Genomic DNA, 18,721 nt, shown 5'->3' with positions numbered 1-18,721 from the left:
CTCCCGCGGCCGAAGGGATTCTTCTTTCTTGGCCTGCGGGGGCTCATGCTGCTGACTCCTTTCTCGATTGCCGGCTGGTTCAATTGCTCGGGGCCGATTCTGCAGCCGACGCGGCACGGCTCTTTCTCCTTCCCGCGCACCGCTCCGTGTATCACTTCCTGTTTCGGGTCACGGGAGTGGGGGGGGCAGGCGCGGGAAGAAGAAAAGGCCAGCCGCGGGTGCCACAGCTTCTTCCAACACCGCTGCCGTTCCCACTGGGCTTGAACGTGCTGACAGCCCAGCGGCAACGGCAGCGGGAGAGACCGGGAGCGCGCGCCGCGGACCGGCAAAAAACTCCGTGACATATGTAGGGGGAAGAGGAAGTGAGTAAGAGAGAGTGAGAAGCAGCCAGCCAGCCTGTGTGTGATTGAGTGGTCAGAGAGCTGATGTGTGTGTGTATGTGAGAGACAATGAAAGTGATTGCTCAGGGAGATGACTGATGTGTATGTGAGAGTGTGAGACATTAGTCAGGGAGATGACTGATGTGTATGTGAGAGTGTGAGGCATTAGTCAGGGAGGTGACTGATGTGTGTGTGTGAGAGAAAAAGCATAGAAGTGAGACGTCTGGGTATGTGGGAAAGCATGAGCATAAGAAGCCTGGAGTTGTGGGAGTGAGAAACCTGGGTGAGTGTGCATGCATGAGAGAGAGAGACTGCTTGGTAAGGTGACTGTGTGTGTGAGAGAAAAAGACTGGTGTGTGTGAATGTGAGAGAATGTGATTCAGGGAATGAGAAGCCTGTGCACGTGGAGAGTGAGCATGGAAATGAGAGAGACTGGTGTGTGTGTAACAGAGAGAAAGTGATTATGGGAATGAGAAGCCTGTGCATGTGGAGAGAACAAGCATGGGAGTGAGAGACTGGTGAGTGAGTGTGTGTGTGTGTGAGAGAGAGAGACAGAGAAAGTGATTAAGAGAGTGAGAAGACCATATATGCAAGTAGAACACGGGAGTGGGAAGCCTGTGTGTGTGTGTGTGTGTGTGTGTGTGTGTATGGCATGAGAGAAACTGTTCAGGAAGGTGACTGGTGTGTGTGTGCCAAAGACTGTTTGGGAGATGATTGGTGTGTGAGAGACAGAAACTGGTCATGGGGGCATGACTGGTATGGTGTGTGTGTGTGAGAGACATGGGCACTAAGGAAGAGGACCATAAGTATAGAGCTTAGCTTCTACTGCTGCTTCTGGTGTGTGCCATGGCCTGCAGGGAAGGGGAGTAGGAGAGCTGCTGGAGGGGGTAAGTAAAGGTGGCTTTAAGTTTATTTTTCTTGACTGCCATTTTAATTGTGTGATGTCTGCTTTTTTGAAATATTTTATTGGTGTTTGGAGAATGTTAATAGTTTTTATGAGTTTTTAATTGTTGGATGTTATTCTGTTCATAGCTGTTTAGAAACATTTATTCTGCTTATTAGTATAGTTTTACAATTATTTCTGTTTGGGGATCTATAGCTGCTTGTTAGTTCTGTTTTCCTAATAAGAGGTGTATTGGTGTTTAGGGTCTGATGTAATATTTGTAGTGTTGCCTTTTCATAGATAGGGTTGCTCCTGTTTGAGTGTATTCCATAATACAGGTGTAACTGTGTGCGGATTAGTTTATGTGCATGCATTACTACAGATCCTGGGAGTATGTTAGGTCGGTTCTGTGTCTGTTACCGAGATGAGATATTTTGCTAGCATGTAAGCGTTTGTATCGGTCTTATTTGTTGTGTTTTCTCAGAGGACATACATTGGTGGTAAACTGCTGTCTTTTCATAAGTAGGGCTATTGAGAACTGAGTTAATTATATTAGTCCGGCCCTCTAAAACCATTCCAATTTCTCATGCGGCCCCATGGGAAAATTAATTGCCCACCCCTGCTCTTGCCGTTGAAGCATAGAGCAATGTTGGAGTCACATTAACCATGTGTATGTTTATTGAATAAGGGTATTATCTCCAGGTAGTAGCAGTCATTCCCGCAAACCACCCTCTCTTCATTCACATCCTCTAGACATTATGGATCCACGGTGTTTATCCCAGCCCCTTGGAAGTCCTTCACAATTCTGGTCTTCACCACTTCCTCAGGAAGGTCATTCCAGGCATCCACCACTCTCTCCGTGAATAAATACTTCCTGACGTTGGTTCTGAGTCTTCCTCCCTGGAGCTTCAAATCATGACCCCCTGGTTCTGTTGATTTTTTTCCAATGGAAAAGGTTTGTTGTTATGTTTGGATCATTAAAAACTTTCAAGTATCTGAAAGTCTGTATCATATCACCTCTGCTCCTTCTTTCCTCCAGGGTGTTCATATTTAGATTCTTCAATCTCTCCTCAAAAGTCATTCGATAAAGACCATCCACCTTTTTGGTTGCCCTTCTCTGGACCGCCTCCATCCTGTCTCTGTCCCTTTGGAGATATGGTCTCCAGAACTGAGCATAGTACTCCAGGTGAGGCCTCATCAAGGACCTGTACAAGGGGATAATCACTTCCCTTTTCTTACTTGATATTCCTCTCTCTTTGCAGCCCAGCATTCTTCTGGCTTTAGCTATCGCCTTGTCACATTGTTTCGCTGACTTCAGATCGTGAGACACTATCACCCCAAGGTCTCTCTCCTGCTCCGTGCACATCAGCCCTTCACCCCCCATCGAATACAGTTCTTTCGGATTTCCACACCCCATATGCATGACTCTGCAATTCTTGGCATTGAATCTCAGCTGCCATATCTTAGACTACTCTTCCAGCTTCCTTAAATCCCGTCTCATTCTCTCCACTCCTTCCGGCGTGTCCACTCTGTTGCAGATCTAAGTGTCATCCGCAAACAGACAAACCTTACCTTCTATCTCGTCCGCTATGTCGCTCACATAGATACTGAACAGGACCGGTCCCAACACCGATCCTTGCGGTTCTCCGCTTAACACCGCTCTCTCTTCACAGTAATTTCCGTTTACCATCACACATTGTCGTCTGCCGTCAACCAGTTTTCAATCCAGGCCATCACCTTGGCACTCACTCCTAAGCTTCTCATTTTATTCACAAGCCTCCTGAGGGGGACAATATCAAAAGCTTTGCTGAAGTCCAAGTAGATGACACTGAGCGCTCTTCCTCGATACAATTCCCTAATCACCCAGTCAAAAAAGTCAATCAGATTCGTCTGACAGGATCTTCCCCTGGTGAATCCATACTGCCTCTGGTCCAGCAATTCTCCTGACTGTAGATAGTTCACTATTCTTTCTTTTAGCAGCGACTCCATTACTTTTCCCACCACCGAGGTGAGGCTAACCGGCCTGTAGTTACTAGCCTCCTCTCTGCTCCCACTCTTGTGAAGCGGGACCACCACCGCTCTTCTCCAATCACTTGGTACCACTCCCGTTTCTAGGGATCTATGGAACAGGTTACACAGCAGACCTGCCAGCACATCTCTGAGCTCCCTCAATATCCTGGGATGAACCTCATCAGGCCCCATGGCTTTGTACACTTTCAGTTCCCCAGCTCTTCCCACACATTCTCCACTGTAAATGGAGTTTCATCTACTCCACTCCCCTCTGGTTTCTTGTTAACTAGCGATGGTCCTTCTCCTGGGTCCTCTTTAGTGAACACCGAACTGAAGTATTTGTTTAATATTTCTGCCATTTCTTCATCTCTCTCTACACATTGATCCTTTTCATCTTTCAATTTCTCTATACCACTTTGATACTGCCAGATTCTTGAGAAAGTCGCAAGGTAGCCCGAGCTACTAGGGCACAACAAAAAGCAATTTGCAAGTTCATTGCCACTGCCTCAAAGGCTTGCTTTAGGATAGCCTCAATTCTTCTATCCTGAGCATCCTTAAGAGCTAAACCTCCCTTTACTGGAATTGTGGTTCTTTTCAAGACAGAACACACCAAGGAATCCACCCTAGAGAAACACTCTCTGTCCTGTGTATCCAACAGTTTTAAATCTGCCAAAGTGCATCCTCCTTTGAAGGATGCCTCTGGTGAACTACATTCCAGATCAATCTACTCTTGATTCACATCCAGGAGGGTAAAGAAACAAGAGGCCTTGCAAATGGCAACCAAAATGGTGTCCTTCTTCTGCACCCCCAAGGAGTCAGCTCCAGCCACTTCGAAATTCTGAGAGATCAACCTTGGCAACTCATCTCTATGAAAGAATCGGAGCAATTAGGTGGCTCCAAATCTGGGGGAATCTCCCATCCTCCACAGGAGAGCCACCACCATCTGTGTCATCTTGATCCATCTGTATTCGAGCCTTGTCAGGTCACGCTGTGCCATGATGCTATACCATGGCAGCAAGCAGAGAAGAATTCTGAGCACATGAACCTAAACCAATAGGTATAGTCAACTCAGAAGACCACCCCTGTAGAAATGTCTGTAATCCCTGGAAGAATTCCACCCTCGAAAGGGAGGACAGGTCCATAGGTTAAACCTGACATCCAGAGAGCAAGTTTCCTCTGAGAAGTCAGCATGTGAATCAACCGAAGGAGGGGACACCAGCATCCTGTTGCCCTCTGTCTCACTCCCCTCAGAGGTGATGGATCGTCAACAAAATCAGGAGATAAATCACCACGACCATCCAGGCAGCACTTGCACAGGCTTAAAGAAACCTCTGGCTGTATCACCCTGAGACATGTAACACAAATAGATGAGTGCCTAGACTTCTTCGCCATGGGCGCCATGTTTGTAACGCACTAGGTCAGGAATAGGCACATGCCCAGCTAGACATGTAAAAGTTGCACACACGTATAGTACGCTTGCCCAAACTAAACATCCAAACCAGGCATCCAGGTACACAAACACCCAAGGAATGCTCAGGTTAGGTATCCAAGATATGCGTCCCCAAAAAAAAAAAAAGGACACCCAATTCTGGTTGCATAGTCTACAATGAATGCATGATAGCTCGCCGACAGCAAAGCATAAAACACGAGAAAATCACCTTCGCGGCCTACCATGCACTGAAAAGGGAGAAACCTGAGAGCGGGACAGAGCCAAACAGCTGCTCAACCTGAACTACTTCCACACCATCGCACCTCACAGAACTCCCCAGAGACATGAGCGGGAAAGGCAGAACGCTGAGAAAACAGACCCAGTAGGAGAATTCCACACTTCCAGCCATTTTTTTTTTTTTATGAAGTATAAACTTTTACCTGAGCTCAGCCCTCCCTGGCTAAAAGCAGGAACGGGTCCCAGCTATGTGGGGAGAATGCTAAAGCCTCCACCACCGAATCTCTCTCAGCTCACAACCGCTAATTGAATTTTAAGTCCAAGCCACTCAAGGCTACCAAACTGAAGGCACTCTACTGAGGAAGGGAGCGAATGGTATTACCTCAGGAGGCAAGCTATATAAACATCTTGATTGCCCGGTCTTTCACTTTTCTTCCTTTCTATCTTTACTTTCTTGCTCACAGACAATCCTTCATAGGGAAATGCATGTCCACCATCTGCTAAAGATGAAGAATACTGGCAGTTTGATGTTGGGATGGGACTATATCGCCGTGAATTCACTTTTTACTCCGTTTCCATCTGCTGGCAGAGGTGCATAACCCACTGGTGGGGACTAAGCTGCCAGAAAGCAGAGGAAATTTTAAAAAAGTACCAACAAGTTGTGCTGGGATCTAGGCTAGCACACCAAGCGGTCAACAGAAATGAAGTATAAAAATCAAGAAAAGAGAAAACAAAACAAAATAAACCTACCTAAAAGGAGTAACACGAACCTCAAGTGCAAGAAACAGCAGCTTTTGCAGATCGAGAAATTTTGATTGCAGCAGTTGTGAGAGAGAGAGCAAAGAAATGACTTGTACACTCTGTGGAAAAAAAAGATGGAGGGGCCCTACCTGGGAGACCTGGGCTGCATATGCTTAGTAGAGCATGCCCAACGCTTCTAGAAGCTTAGGAATTAAAGTTTCTTGCCAGGTTCCATCAGCTGAGGAAACCCCACATGTAAGGACTGCCCATCCTGCTTGTCTTGGAGACCAAAGTTTTCCTAGTCATTCATGAAGTTTGATATTGTTCATTTTCAAGCAGGACTGTGGAGGAAGTTCAAAAGTAAAGCACGTACCATTAGCTAATGCAGGTTCAGAGGCAGTACTGCAGTCTGATTTCAATGATGGAACCGCATAATCAGCATTTAAACTAGCCAGAAAAGATTTGAAATCTATTTTTTGGTGTTTCTCTTCCACGCCAGGATTTCCCACAAGGCTCTGAGTAATTGCAATTGTGTTGCTTGCAGTAATGTCCATGTCATTTTCATCTGAAAAGAGTATTGTTTTATTGCTCTTGCTTGTTGCTTCATGGTCGAACATGTGCTAAGGCAAAAAAAAAGATTAGGAACGATAGTCACTAAAGAAACAAACAATACGTTAGCTCTCTGAGCAATCAATTTAGAAGTCATAGCTAGCAAAGCAAATAAGACACTTGAATTTTTAATATGTAGGAACTCCCCTAGTTCCTCACATAATTCTTCTACACGATCCAGCCCATATGGAAGAGGTTTTCAGAGTATATCAGTGTTTTCCAATCTTCCCATAGAGGCACACCTAAAAGGTCAGTTTTCAGGATATCCACAATGAATATGAATGAGATAGATTTGCATGCCCTGGGTCTCCAATGTATGCAAATCTATCACGTGCATATTAATAATAGATATACTGAAAACTTCACCAGTTAGGTGTGTCTCCAGGAGAAAGTTGGGAAACACTAGTTTATATAATTGTCAGTGAGTGTGAGAGATTTTTGATTCAGTGAAGTGGATAGGCAGCATGAATATTGGCCAACTCTATAGCAAAGAGAGGATGCATTAGGCTGTTCTGATGTCTCGCCAGGAGTATGCTTCAGTGCTCCCTGAGGAGGAAGAGATGAGGTTACTCATCTAGTGATCCACAAGAAAAGCAAAATTGCTTACCTTGTAATAGGTGTTATCCCAGGACAGCAGGATGTAGTCCTCACAGATGGGTGACGTCACTGACGGAACCCTATTGCGGGAAAACTTTCTGTCAAACTTTCTAGAAACGTTTGACTGGTCCTGTGAGGCCACTGAGCATGCCCAGCATGCCATGATATTCTCTGCCACAGCGGTCTCTCTTCAGTCTCGTATGTAGCAATAAGCTTTAGCAAAAATAAAATCCCGTATTTTTCGCTCCATAAGACGCACTTTTTTCCCCCAAAAGTTGGGGGGAAAATGTATGTGCGTCTTATGGAGCAAATATAAAAAAAAACAAACAAAAAAATCCAAAAACTAAAAATCTAACAAAACCCCCCCACCCTGACTCCCCCAAGACCTGCCAACTAAATTTACTACAACCCCCCATCCTCCTGACCCCCCCCCCCAAGACCTGCCAAAAGTCCCTGGTGGTCCAGCGGGGGTCCAGGAACGGTCCGGGAGCGATCTCCTGGGCTTGGGCCGTTGGCTGCCAGTAATCAAAATGGCGCCGACGGCCCTTTCCCTTACTATGTCACTGGGACCCACCAATGGCAGCGGTAGTCCCTGTGACATAGTAAGGGCAAAGGGCAGTCAGCTGCCAGTAATCAAAATGGCGCCGACAGCCTTTTGCCCTTACTATGTCACTGGGGCCGACCGCTGCCATTGGTCGGCCTCAGTGACATAGTAAGGGCAAAGGGCCGTCGGCGCCATTCTGTTTACTGGCAGCCGATGGCCCAAACCCAGGAGATGGCTCCCGGACCGCTCCTGGACCCCCGCTGGACCACCAGGGACTTTTGGCAGGTCTTGAGGGGGTCAGGAGGGTGGGGAGTTGTAGTAAATTAATTTGGCAGGTCTTGGAGGTGGGGGGGGGGCGGTTCCCAGAGAAAGAAAAGTTTTCTGATTTGAGGAGTGGACCGAAATGGCCCTCCCCAGACCCGAAAACAAAATGGGGAGGAAAAAAAAAAAAAAAAAAAAGCTACGCACTCCCCTAATTTGCTCCATAAGACGCACAGACGCCCAGGAACAGAGCCGGTTTAGCACAATTTTTTTTTTTTTTTTTTTTTTAAATTTTCCCCCTCTGAATCCTAGGTGCGTCTTATGGTCAGGTGCATCTTATGGAGCGAAAAATACAGTAATAAAGGTATGAGACCCAACTCCGCAGGGTGGCGGGTGGGTTTCGTGAGAACTACACATCCTGCTGTCCTGGGATAACACCTATTACAAGGTAAGCAATTTTGCTTTATCCCAGGACAAGCAGGATGCTAGTCCTCACAGATGGGTGATTAGCAAGCTAGAGGCAGAGTCATTTTGTAGTGAAGCAACACTGAAGTATTGTTGTTGAAATGAGGCAGCCGAATATCACAGCAGGTTGGTTGTAGAAGGAGTTGGGATTAGACTGGAAACAAGTTCTTTAAGACAGATTGTCCATAGGCTGAATCTTGTTGTCCTTTGTCCAAACAGTAGTGAGCTGCAAAAGTGTGAAGAGAACTCCATGTTGCTCCTTTACAGATGTCGAGGATTGGCAATGAACGATAGTGTGCTGAGGTTGACATTGATCTTACTGAAAGTGCCTTTACTCACCCTTGGAGAGGAAGGCCTGCTTTTTCATAGCAAAACTGTATGCAATCTGCTAACCAGTTAGATAGAGTATGTTTACTCACTGCTTTACCCGGTTTGTTTGGATCATAAGAAATAAACAGTTAAGTAGATTTCCTATGGACTGCAGTGCGGTCTAAGTAAAAAGCTAGCGCACGTTTACAGTCCAAGGTATGTAAGGCCCGGTCTCCTTGATGAGAATGAGGCCTTGGAAAGAATGTGGGTAAAACTATGGATTGGTTCAAGTGGAATTCCGTAACTACCTTGGGAAGGAATTTTGGATGTGTTCGGAGAACCACTCTGTCATGAAGGAATTTTGTGTAAGGTGAGTACGTGACAAGTGCTTGTAACTCACTAACCCTTCTAGCAGATGTAATTGCTCTGAGGAAGATAGTTTTCTATGTGAGAAATTTAAGATCACAGGAATTCATGGGTTCAAAGGGAGAACGCATGAGTCTTGTTAAGACCAGATTTAGGTCCCATTCTGTGACTGGTGGCCGAATTGGTGGTTTAAGGTGAGTTAAACCTCTCATGAACCTAGTGACGAGAGGTTGCGAGGATATAGGTGCATCTCCAAGCTTGTTATGGTAAGCTGAGATTGCACTTAAATGTACCCTAACAGATTAAGTCTGAAGACCAGAGTCTGAAAGATGACAAATAGTCTAATAGAGTGGTTGTGGGGCAGGAGAAAGGATCAATACTCTTTTGCCTACACCACAAAGTAAACCTTTTCCATTTTGAAGAATAGTTCTTTTGTGTGGAAGGTTTGCATGAAGCTAGAAGCACTTGAGATACATTGGATGAAAGATTGAGTGGCTGTAAAATCAAGCTTTCAACATCCATGCTGTCAGGGAGAGGGATTGAAGGTTGGGATGGCACAACCAACACTGATCCTGAGTTATGAGAGTGGTAGCTACACCCAGGCGAATTGGCTCTCTGATCGAGAGGTCTAGAAGTGTGGGAAACCATACTTGTCGAGGCCAATACGGGGCTATGAGTATCATGGATCCTTTGTCCTGTTGTAGCTTAACTAGCGGTTTGTTTATTAGCGGTATTGGAGGATGCGCGTATAGTAGGCCTGAGTTCCAAGGGCGAGCAAAGGCGTCCTTGGCTAGCTGGTTTTTCTGTTTGTGTAAAGAATAGAACTTGTCCACATTGTGATTCAGATGTGATGCAAAGAGGTCTATTGTCGGTTGACCCCAACGTTGAAAGATCCTGGTTGCTACTGAGGGATCCAGGGACCATTCGTGTGGTTGGAATTGACGACTGAGTCGATCCGCTAGTACATTTTGAATGCCTGCCAGATAAGTGGCCCGGAAAAACATTGAGTGTGTTAGGGCCCAGGCCCAAATCTGTGCAGCTTCTTGACAAAGGAGATACGAGCCCGTACCTCCCTGTTTGTTGATGTACCACATGGCTACTGTGTTGTCCATTTGGATTAGAACAGTCTTGTGTGAAAGGCAGTCCTTGAACGCATGCAGCGCATACCGTATAGCTCGAAGCTCCAGGAAATTTATTTGATATGTTGCTTCGAGGTTTGTTCAAGTCCCCTGGGTTTGGAGATTGTCTATGTGAGACCCCAACCCAAGGTGGATGCATCTGTAGTTAAAGTTATCTGTTGGACTGGTTGCTGAAAGGGTAGGCCTTTGCGCAAGTTGTCCATGTTTGTCCACCAAAGTAGAGATAATCTTAGTTGGTGGGTCACTTGAACTGGATAATGTAGTGGTTGCATGGCTTGGATCCATTGTGATCTTAAAGGCCATTGGGTAACTCTCATGGCGAACCGTGTGGCCTAGTACGGTTAGAAACTGATGAGCTGTCGCTTGTTTCTGTGAGTAAATGGATTTTGCCGATCTTCGGGTAGAAAAGCTCATGATAGGATAGTGTTCAATTCTGCACCTATGAATTGAAGTAGGTGAGATGGAGTAAGGTGGGATTTTTGATAGTTGATGAGAAAACCCATGGAGTGAAGTAGAGAAATCGTTCGACTGAGAGAAGTGAGAGCGACTTCTGATGAGCCAGTCGTCTAGATATGGAAAGACATGGACACTTTGTGCAAATGTCCTATTACTGCCAGATATTTTGTGAATACTCTGGGAGCAGAGGCTAGTCCGAATGGCAGAACTCTGTACTGGAAATGTTGATGGCCCACCATGAAACGCAGGTACTTGCGAAGAGGAGGGAATATTGGAATGTGAGCATAAGCGTCTTGAAGATCCAGAGAACAAAGCCAATCTCCTGTTTGAAGAAGTGGAAGCATGGTGCCTAGAGATACCATCCTGAACTTTTCTCTTTCTTTAGAAATTTGTTGAGATTTCTGAGATCTAAGATGGGACGTAGGCCGCCGGTTTTCTTTGGAATGAGGAAATAACGGGAGTAGAATCCTCTGCCCTGCTGAGTCCGGGGCACTAGTTGTATAGCCCTGGCTCTCAGAAGGATGGATAATTCTGCTTGTAGATGAATTAGCTGAGATTCTTGCTGCAGACTTCGGTGTTGGCACCGGCATCTGTGTGGGCGTCAGCATCGACAGTTGCTTGTCCTTTAATGCTTGGAGCACCGCTTGACGGATAAAATCCGTCAATTCTACCGTGATAGCTGGTGCAGGCAGAGCAGCTACACGTGGTGGCGGTGGAGGTGTTTATGATCCTTCCACAGGGACCTGTGGAGGTTCAATGATCAGTGCATCGATAGGAGGTGAAGGCCTCACCGAAGGCCTCTGTGTTTCTTGGAGTCAAGGCCGTTTTGTGGTCGATTTCTCTGGGGAGAGAAGTGCCTCCGGGATCGATGGGTGTCGGTGCCGATGCTTTGGTCGATGTTCCGCCACTGACCTCGTTGATGCTACGGATGGGGTCTGCGATGAACAATCCCCCGAGCCTTCCGGACGATGCTTTTTGAGTTTTAAACACTTAGAGACTCCGGCTGGAGACGATTACGTAGACAGGGAAGGCAAAAGTTGCAGATGGATTAAATGTTCCATTTTTTCTTGGCGGGCCTTTCGACCCTTCGCGGTCATTTCAGCACACTTGGGACAGGTTGTTACGTCGTGTGTTTGACCTAAGCAAAGGACACACTCGAGTTATGGATCAGTAATGGACATTGTGCGATTACAGTTGGGACATTTTGTAAATCCCGTGGCCATATTTTCGCTGACAGCCGTCGATGAAAATGAGAGAAAAAAAAGAGAAAAAAAAGCAAGTTTGCTTACCGTAAACGGTATTTCTGTAGATAGCAGAATGAATTAGCCATGCTGTCTGGGAGCGTCGTCGCGCGACTGGCAGGCGGAGCGTCTCCTAGAGTTCAAAGTTTGAACTCTGTGCTTCTGTGCAATGAGGTTCCCGCGCGATTGTATCATTTACCTCAGTCTCTTGTTTCAAAGCGAGAAAAATATACCAAGAAAATAAATGTATTCAGTGCATATGTATAGACTGTCTAGAGAGGAGGGAGGGATCGCATGGCTAATTCATCCTGCTATCTACGGAAACACCGTTTATGGTGAGCAAACTTACTTTTTCCCGGTGATAGGAGGCTGAATTAGCCATGCTATCTGGGAGTCCCAAGTTCCCGGGTGGCATCTAGATGTTTTTCTTGTAAGTTAGGACGCCCACCGGTAGACTAGCTTATACGGTAGACATCTTTTTGTCATGGTTGACAGGATTGCCGAGCCCATGGCCGCATCAGAAGCGCTTTGCTGTTAAAAGCAGTAGTGTACAGTAAAGGTATGTAAAGAAGACCAAGTTGCCGCTTTGCAAATGTCTATTAATGGAACGTTCCTGTAATGGGCGACTGATGTTGCAGTTGCTCTGATTTGGTGAGCCTTATGCTTCGTTTGTAGTGGTAGATTACGCTTGTTGTAGCAAAACGTAATACATTGGGACAGCCAATTAGCCAATGTCCTCTTGGTAACTGGTTGGTTAGGAAAATTTGGGTTAAAAGAGGAATAATTGAGATGGTCTGGATTCCGAATTAGTTCTTTGTTTGTAATAGGCCAATGCTCTTTTACAGTCTAAGGTGTGGAGAAGTTTATCACTGTCGTTCTGATGAGGTTTTGGCTTGAAGATCTGTAGAGTAATGGTCTGGTTGATATGAAATGCAGATACACTTTTGGAAGGAAGGTGGGATGAGGAAGAAGTGTGACTCATGAAAAAATTGTAAATATGGGGAGTAGTGAACTAGTGCTTGTAATTCGCTTACTCTCCTTGCTGATGTTACGGCTACTAAGAAAACTGTTTTCCAAGTGAGGTATTTGATATGACAGGTGTCCATAGGTTCGAAAGGAGAGAACATTAGTTGTTCCAGTACTATATTGAGATTCCATGGTACCGGTGGTTTTGCAACCGGTGGCCGTAGACGTAGAATACCACGCAAGAATCTAAAGATTAAAGGGTGGTTGGAAATAGGTAGCCCGTTTTGAGTATTATGAAAAGCTGCTATTGCGTTAACGTGTACTCTCACTGAGGCATAGGAGAGACCCGCTGTGAAGAGAGTGTGCAGGTATTCAAGGAGATGTGTTATCTTAGAGAAAGGATCTAGGTTCTTTGGTCTGCACCATTCTGCATACCTGCGCCATTTCCCTGCGTAGTTATGCCTAGTGGACAGCTTTTTGGATTCAATGAGAACATCTTCAAGGTGTGATGAGAGCCCCAGATAATTAAATACGTGCCTTTCAATCTCCACGCGGTCAGGTGGAGGGATTGATGCATTGGATGAAGAAGGGATCCCCAACTCCTGCATCAGAAGTTGGAGATGGTCTAATAGAATCGGAGGGGAAATGGATAGTCGCTTGAGATACGGATCCATGGCTGCCTCAGCCAAGATGGGGCTATGAGTATCATGTCCGCTGCATCATTGATGCATTTTTGTATTGTTCTGGAAATTAGTGGAATGGGAGGGTAAGCGTAAAGTAGTCTCTCCGTCCATGGAATGAGGAAAGCATCTGCAGCATAATGGAGTTTGCTGTGGTAGACTGAGCAAAATGTCTGAGTTTGTCGACTGCTCTCTGTGGCGAACAGATCTATTGTTGGAAATCCCCACTGAAGGAATATGTTGGCCGCTACATCCGGTTCAGTGTCCATTCATGTAGATGGAAAATTCTGCTGAGGCGATCTGCTGTTAACATTGTCGAGACCAGGGAGGTAAGTGGCTTGAATCGATACTTGGTTGGATACTGCCCATGTCAGTATGCGAAGTGTTTCTCGACAGAGGATCCAGGAACCTGACCCTCCTTCTTTGTTTATATAAAACATGGCTACTTGGTTTTCTGTGTACACCATGATATGTTTTCCCCGAAACTGGTCCGAGAAGGTTTGAAGTGCTTTCCAAATGGCTCGAAGCTCGAGGAGGTTGATTTGAAAATTGGACTCCCATAGAGACCAATGGCCCTCCCTGAGTCTTTAGGGTGTTTAGATGGGCTCCTAAGCTCTTCCGTGAAGCATCTTTAGTGAAAGTGACTTGATAAGGACGCTGAAACGGTGCTCCTGAGTTCAGGTGGTTGACATTTATCCACCACTGAATGTCGGTTCGCATTTGTCTGGTGAGGCGTACTCTGGTTGATAGTGGTTGCCAGAACTGTGACCACTGGTTCTTGAGACCCCATTGAAGGCGACGCATGTGGAGTCTTGTGTATGGGACTACATGGATGGCTGCTGCCATATGACCCAACAGTTGAAGAATTTGTCGTGCCGATGCCTGTGATTGATTGAACAGACGTTGAGCCAGAGAGGACAGTTTGTATCCTGTCGTGTGGTAGGTACGCCCTCCGATGTACTGTGTTGATGAGGGCTCCAATGAACTGTAGAACTTGAGTAGGTTGAAGATGGGATTTTTCATAATTGATTATGAATCCCAGTTTCTGAAGACAATTGATTGTTTGGAATGTGTGAGTCTTTAATGTAGTCTGATCCGAGGCTACTAACAGCTAGTCGTCGAGATAGGGAAAAATCTGTATCGAGAGCTGTCTGAGATGAGCCGCCACCACCACCGCTAAGCATTTTGTGAACACCCTTGGGGCTGAGGAAAGGCCAAAGGGTAGTACTTTGAACTGGTAATGGATGTTCTGAACTTGGAAACAAAGGTATTTCCAGGAGGAAGGCAAACGAGCTAGCCTTATTCTTTCAGCAGAAGATTTCAAACACTCTCGCACTCCTTCCAACCAATACCAACCCCCTCGCTTCATTCGCCAACAACCACACGTTCAAGGGAGCTAAATTCGACAACTTCGAATTAACCTCCACTAAAGGGATCGAATCCATCCTAAAGAGGCAGAAACCATCCAGCCACCCAACAGACAACATACCCTCCAAATTACTGCTACTCATCCCAAACACAATCTCGGGACCTCTGACCAACATCATAAACTGCTGCTTAACTCAAGGATTGTACCCAGACAGTCTAAAAAATGCTACCCTTAAACCCCTCCTTAAAAAACACAATTTAGACTCCAGCATTCTAGCTAATTTCCGCCCTCTCTCTAATCTACCATTCCTAGCCAAAATTACAGAGAAAGTGTTTAACACCCAACTATCAGATTACTTAGAAGAACACAATATTCTTTTCCCTTCCCAATATGGTTTCCGCAAATCACGCAACACAGAAACCCTTCTCATCTCACTAACAGACCACATTATTATGGGACTGGACAAAGGGCACTCCTTTCTTCTAATCCTTCTAGACATCTCGGCGGCCTTCGACACAGTTAACCACTCCATCCTCCTGAATCGCCTATCAGACATAGGCATATCCGGCTCAGTCCACAGCTGGTTCAAGTCCTTCCTTAGCAACAGAAGCTTCAAAGTCAAGATCAACAACAAATAATCACCATCGACAAATTCTTCTCTTGGCGTACCCCAAGGATCCTCCCTTTCTCCCACCCTTTTCAATATCTACCTCCTCCCCCTTTGCCATCTGCTAACAAGTCTCAATCTCATTCACTACATCTACGCTGACTAAGTTCAGATTCTGATTCCCATAACAGAATCCATCACCAAATCTCTCTCGCTCTGGTACAACTGCCTACAATCTATCACCAGTCTCCTCAACAGTCTAAATTTGGTCCTCAACTCCGCTAAGACCGAACTACTATTCATCTCTTCCAACCAAGACAACCACCCTCCACAGACCCACCACAACTACCAGCACACCCACACTCAAGTAAGAGATCTGGGGGTAATTCTCGACAACCGCCTTAATCTAAAGAATATGATCAACACTACAACCAAAGATTGCTTCCACAGACTACAGGTGTTGAAAAGACTCAAACCTCTCCTATACTTCCACGACTTCAGGACAGTTCTTCAATCCTTAATATTTGCTAAAATAGACTACTGCAGCGCTCTACTCATAGGCCTACCCAGCTCAACCACCAAACCACTACAGATGATACAAAACGCCGAGGCTAGAATTTTAACCAACACCAACCGGAGAGAACATATTACTCCCATTCTCCGAAACCTACACTGGTTACTAGTCTGCCACAGAGTCCTTCACAAATCACTCACCCTGATATACAAGTCCATCCATAACCATCTTCACCTTGACCTTGAAATCCCTCTCAAACTCCATACTTCCAACAGACCGATTAGAGAAATCTACAAAGGAGCGCTACAAGCCCCTCCAACCAAAGCCACCCGCCTCATCTCGACCAGGGACCGAGCTTTTTCTATAGCAGGTCCAGCCATCTGGAACAACCTCCCCGCAGACCTCAGGTTGGAACCTTGCCTTCTAACATTTAAGAAAAAACTTAAAACTTGGCTGTTCCGACAAGCCTTCCCGGATCCTTCGGATACACAATAGACGATCAACTTGTTCACGAGCTATGGAACCGTGCTACTCCTCGATTTACTTCATATTTTAGTACCTTCGCTAATAATATAACTTGCCGTAGCCCGGATTCCATTATGACTTCTTGTTTTTAAGTTATTGCCCTACTCGGGCCTTTATTTTTCAGCTGTCAAGCTTCCAAGTTTATAGTCCTTGTTTAATGTAACTTTGTTCTCCTTCTGACTATAAATTGCTGTTCCGTTTGTTACAGTTCTCTATCCCCGTTCGATGTAAACCGATCTGATATGGTATTTAACCATGAAGGTCGGTATAGAAAAATGCTAAATAAATAAATATATATATATATGGGAATAAGCATCCTTCAGGTCTATGGAGCATAGCCAGTTGTTGGGTTGCAGGAAGGGTAGAATACTCTTGGAGAGATGTCATCTTGAATTTCTCTTTTTGAATGTGTTTGTTGGGATTTCTTAAATCTAAGATGGGTCGAAGTCCTCCTAATTTTTTTGGAATGAAAAAATACGGGGAGTAAAATCCCTGATTGAGTAGCGAATTGGGGAGAATTCAGATGGATCTGTGCGTTTGCAGACTGACTAATTGTTCTTGTAGATCTGCTGCATAAGTTAATATGGTGTTGGGAGAAGAAATTTGTGGAAGCGTGGGAAGAGTCAACAGATTTAATTGGTAACCCTCCTTTATGATGTTTAGCACCCAGCGATCCGAAGTAATGCTTTCCCAGTTGGGATAAAAATGTTGAAGGCGTTCTATGTAGTGGGGTGGAGGTGGCTCTGGGTAACTCAAAAAGACTGATTTGGTTTTGGTGGTGCTGCCGGAGCTGGTTTTGGCGGACGTGGTTGGCGGGGGTCGGCCACGAGACACCTGTGGTTGTTGTTGAAAACGATGTTGGTAATAGTGAGATCTGTATGGGTTGTAGGGTCTAAAGGGAGTTCTTCCGTAAGGTCTTCGTCGATATGAAGGATAAAAACGTTTAGCGGAAGAATGTGGATCTGAAGAAGTCAGAGATTGCACGGCTGTATTCTGCTCCTTGAGAAGAGTTACTCTTTCCCCAAACTTGGAACCAAAGAGATTGTCCCCCAAACAAGGAATGTAGACAAGTTTGTCAGACATCGTCCCTTATGGAACTAGCTCTTAACCAAGCTATTCGACGAGCCGCTATTGCTGTCGCTGAGGAACGAGCCGATGACTCAGACTCGTAAAACAGAACGCATTAAGTGTCTGAGCCCTTCCTCCATATCTGTGAATGGTTGTGGTAAAGAATTATCGTCTACCATACATACTGGACATAATTTCTGCAAGCATTCAAAGAGATACTGTATGACATAAAACTGATGGTGTTGTATTTTTGGACAGCATGGAGGAGTGATAGACCTTACGACCAAAGTCATCCAAGGACTTGTGATCTTTCCAGGGTGGTGAGTTTGCATGGAGTTTTGATCTCTTTGCCTTTAAGAGTGCCAATTCAACCACTATCGAATTGTGAGGTAACTGGGTGGAGTCATAATGTAGAATTTCTCATCCTATATTTTAAATCCATTTTCCTTGAAGCTGCCAAGGTAGAAAAAGGCTTCTCCCACATGTTGTGTAAAACTGCATCCATCACCCCATGTTCTGGTAAGGCAGTTGGTTCAGGAGGCATTTCAAAATTTTTTAGGATGCCGAGGACCTCTGCCCTAGGATCAGGAAGTTTTCCCGTTTCAATATTTAACAAAGATCCTACTTTCTCAATAAACTTAGCGTAGGATAGATCCTCGGGAGAAGGATATGGTTCGGGAAGACCTTCTGGTGGGTCTGATGGGAAACCCATAGATGACGAAGGGAAAGCCATGGACCATTGTGAGTGAGGAGAGTCTGGCCAATCAGGATCTGGAATCGATTTTTCCTCTTTGCTTTGGTGGTGGTGGATCTGTTGGGATATGTGGAGTAGAAACTGGAGACTGGGAACCCGGGTCCCTTGGGTGTAGCTCATCAAGATCCTGAAAACATGATAAAGCAAGAGAAATTTAAGACATCGCCTTTGAAGCTAAAGTATGATGTGAAGGCGTGTGAAATGGTTCTGAAGGAGGAGGTGGTGCCTCCAGAGGGAAATCTTGAGAAGGGCGACTTGGTTGCACCCGGTGACTTGATTGAGATCTCAAGGAAGAGGACCAATTAGATTGAGAACTCTCCCCCTCTGAAGAAAGTATATCCACATCAGAATTGGTACCTGGTGAAGAGGGTATTTGAAGATGTTTTGTCTTGGCCCTTTTCTTTACATGGCGCTCCTGATGAGATGCCCCCTGGGAAGAGGAGAGAGGTGAAGCTATAGGTGGTCATGATGTTTTGCACGCTTTGCCGTAGCATGACTGATGGTGCACATGTCTTTTTTGGATAGTGTGATGGGATTACCCCGATAGCGAAGCAGCTCTCCCTGAAGGAGC

The 18,721-nt window shown here is 45.5% G+C and overlaps 1 protein-coding gene across 1 annotated transcript in view; it reads right to left on the bottom strand.

Moving 5' to 3' along the window:
* KNL1 (kinetochore scaffold 1) overlaps positions 1-18,721 on the bottom strand; it is a 629,191-nt gene that overhangs the window by 436,211 nt on the left and 174,259 nt on the right. The window contains 1 exon segment of the mRNA XM_029598563.1: positions 6,054-6,300. Within this exon segment, the coding sequence (XP_029454423.1) occupies positions 6,054-6,300 (247 nt within the window).

The sequence above is a fragment of the Rhinatrema bivittatum genome, chromosome 4 (genome assembly GCF_901001135.1).
Source record: "Rhinatrema bivittatum chromosome 4, aRhiBiv1.1, whole genome shotgun sequence".
In the NCBI taxonomy this organism is placed as follows: domain Eukaryota; kingdom Metazoa; phylum Chordata; class Amphibia; order Gymnophiona; family Rhinatrematidae; genus Rhinatrema; species Rhinatrema bivittatum.
Note: the sequence above shows the minus strand (reverse complement) of the source record. Positions and strands in the feature narration are given on the sequence as shown.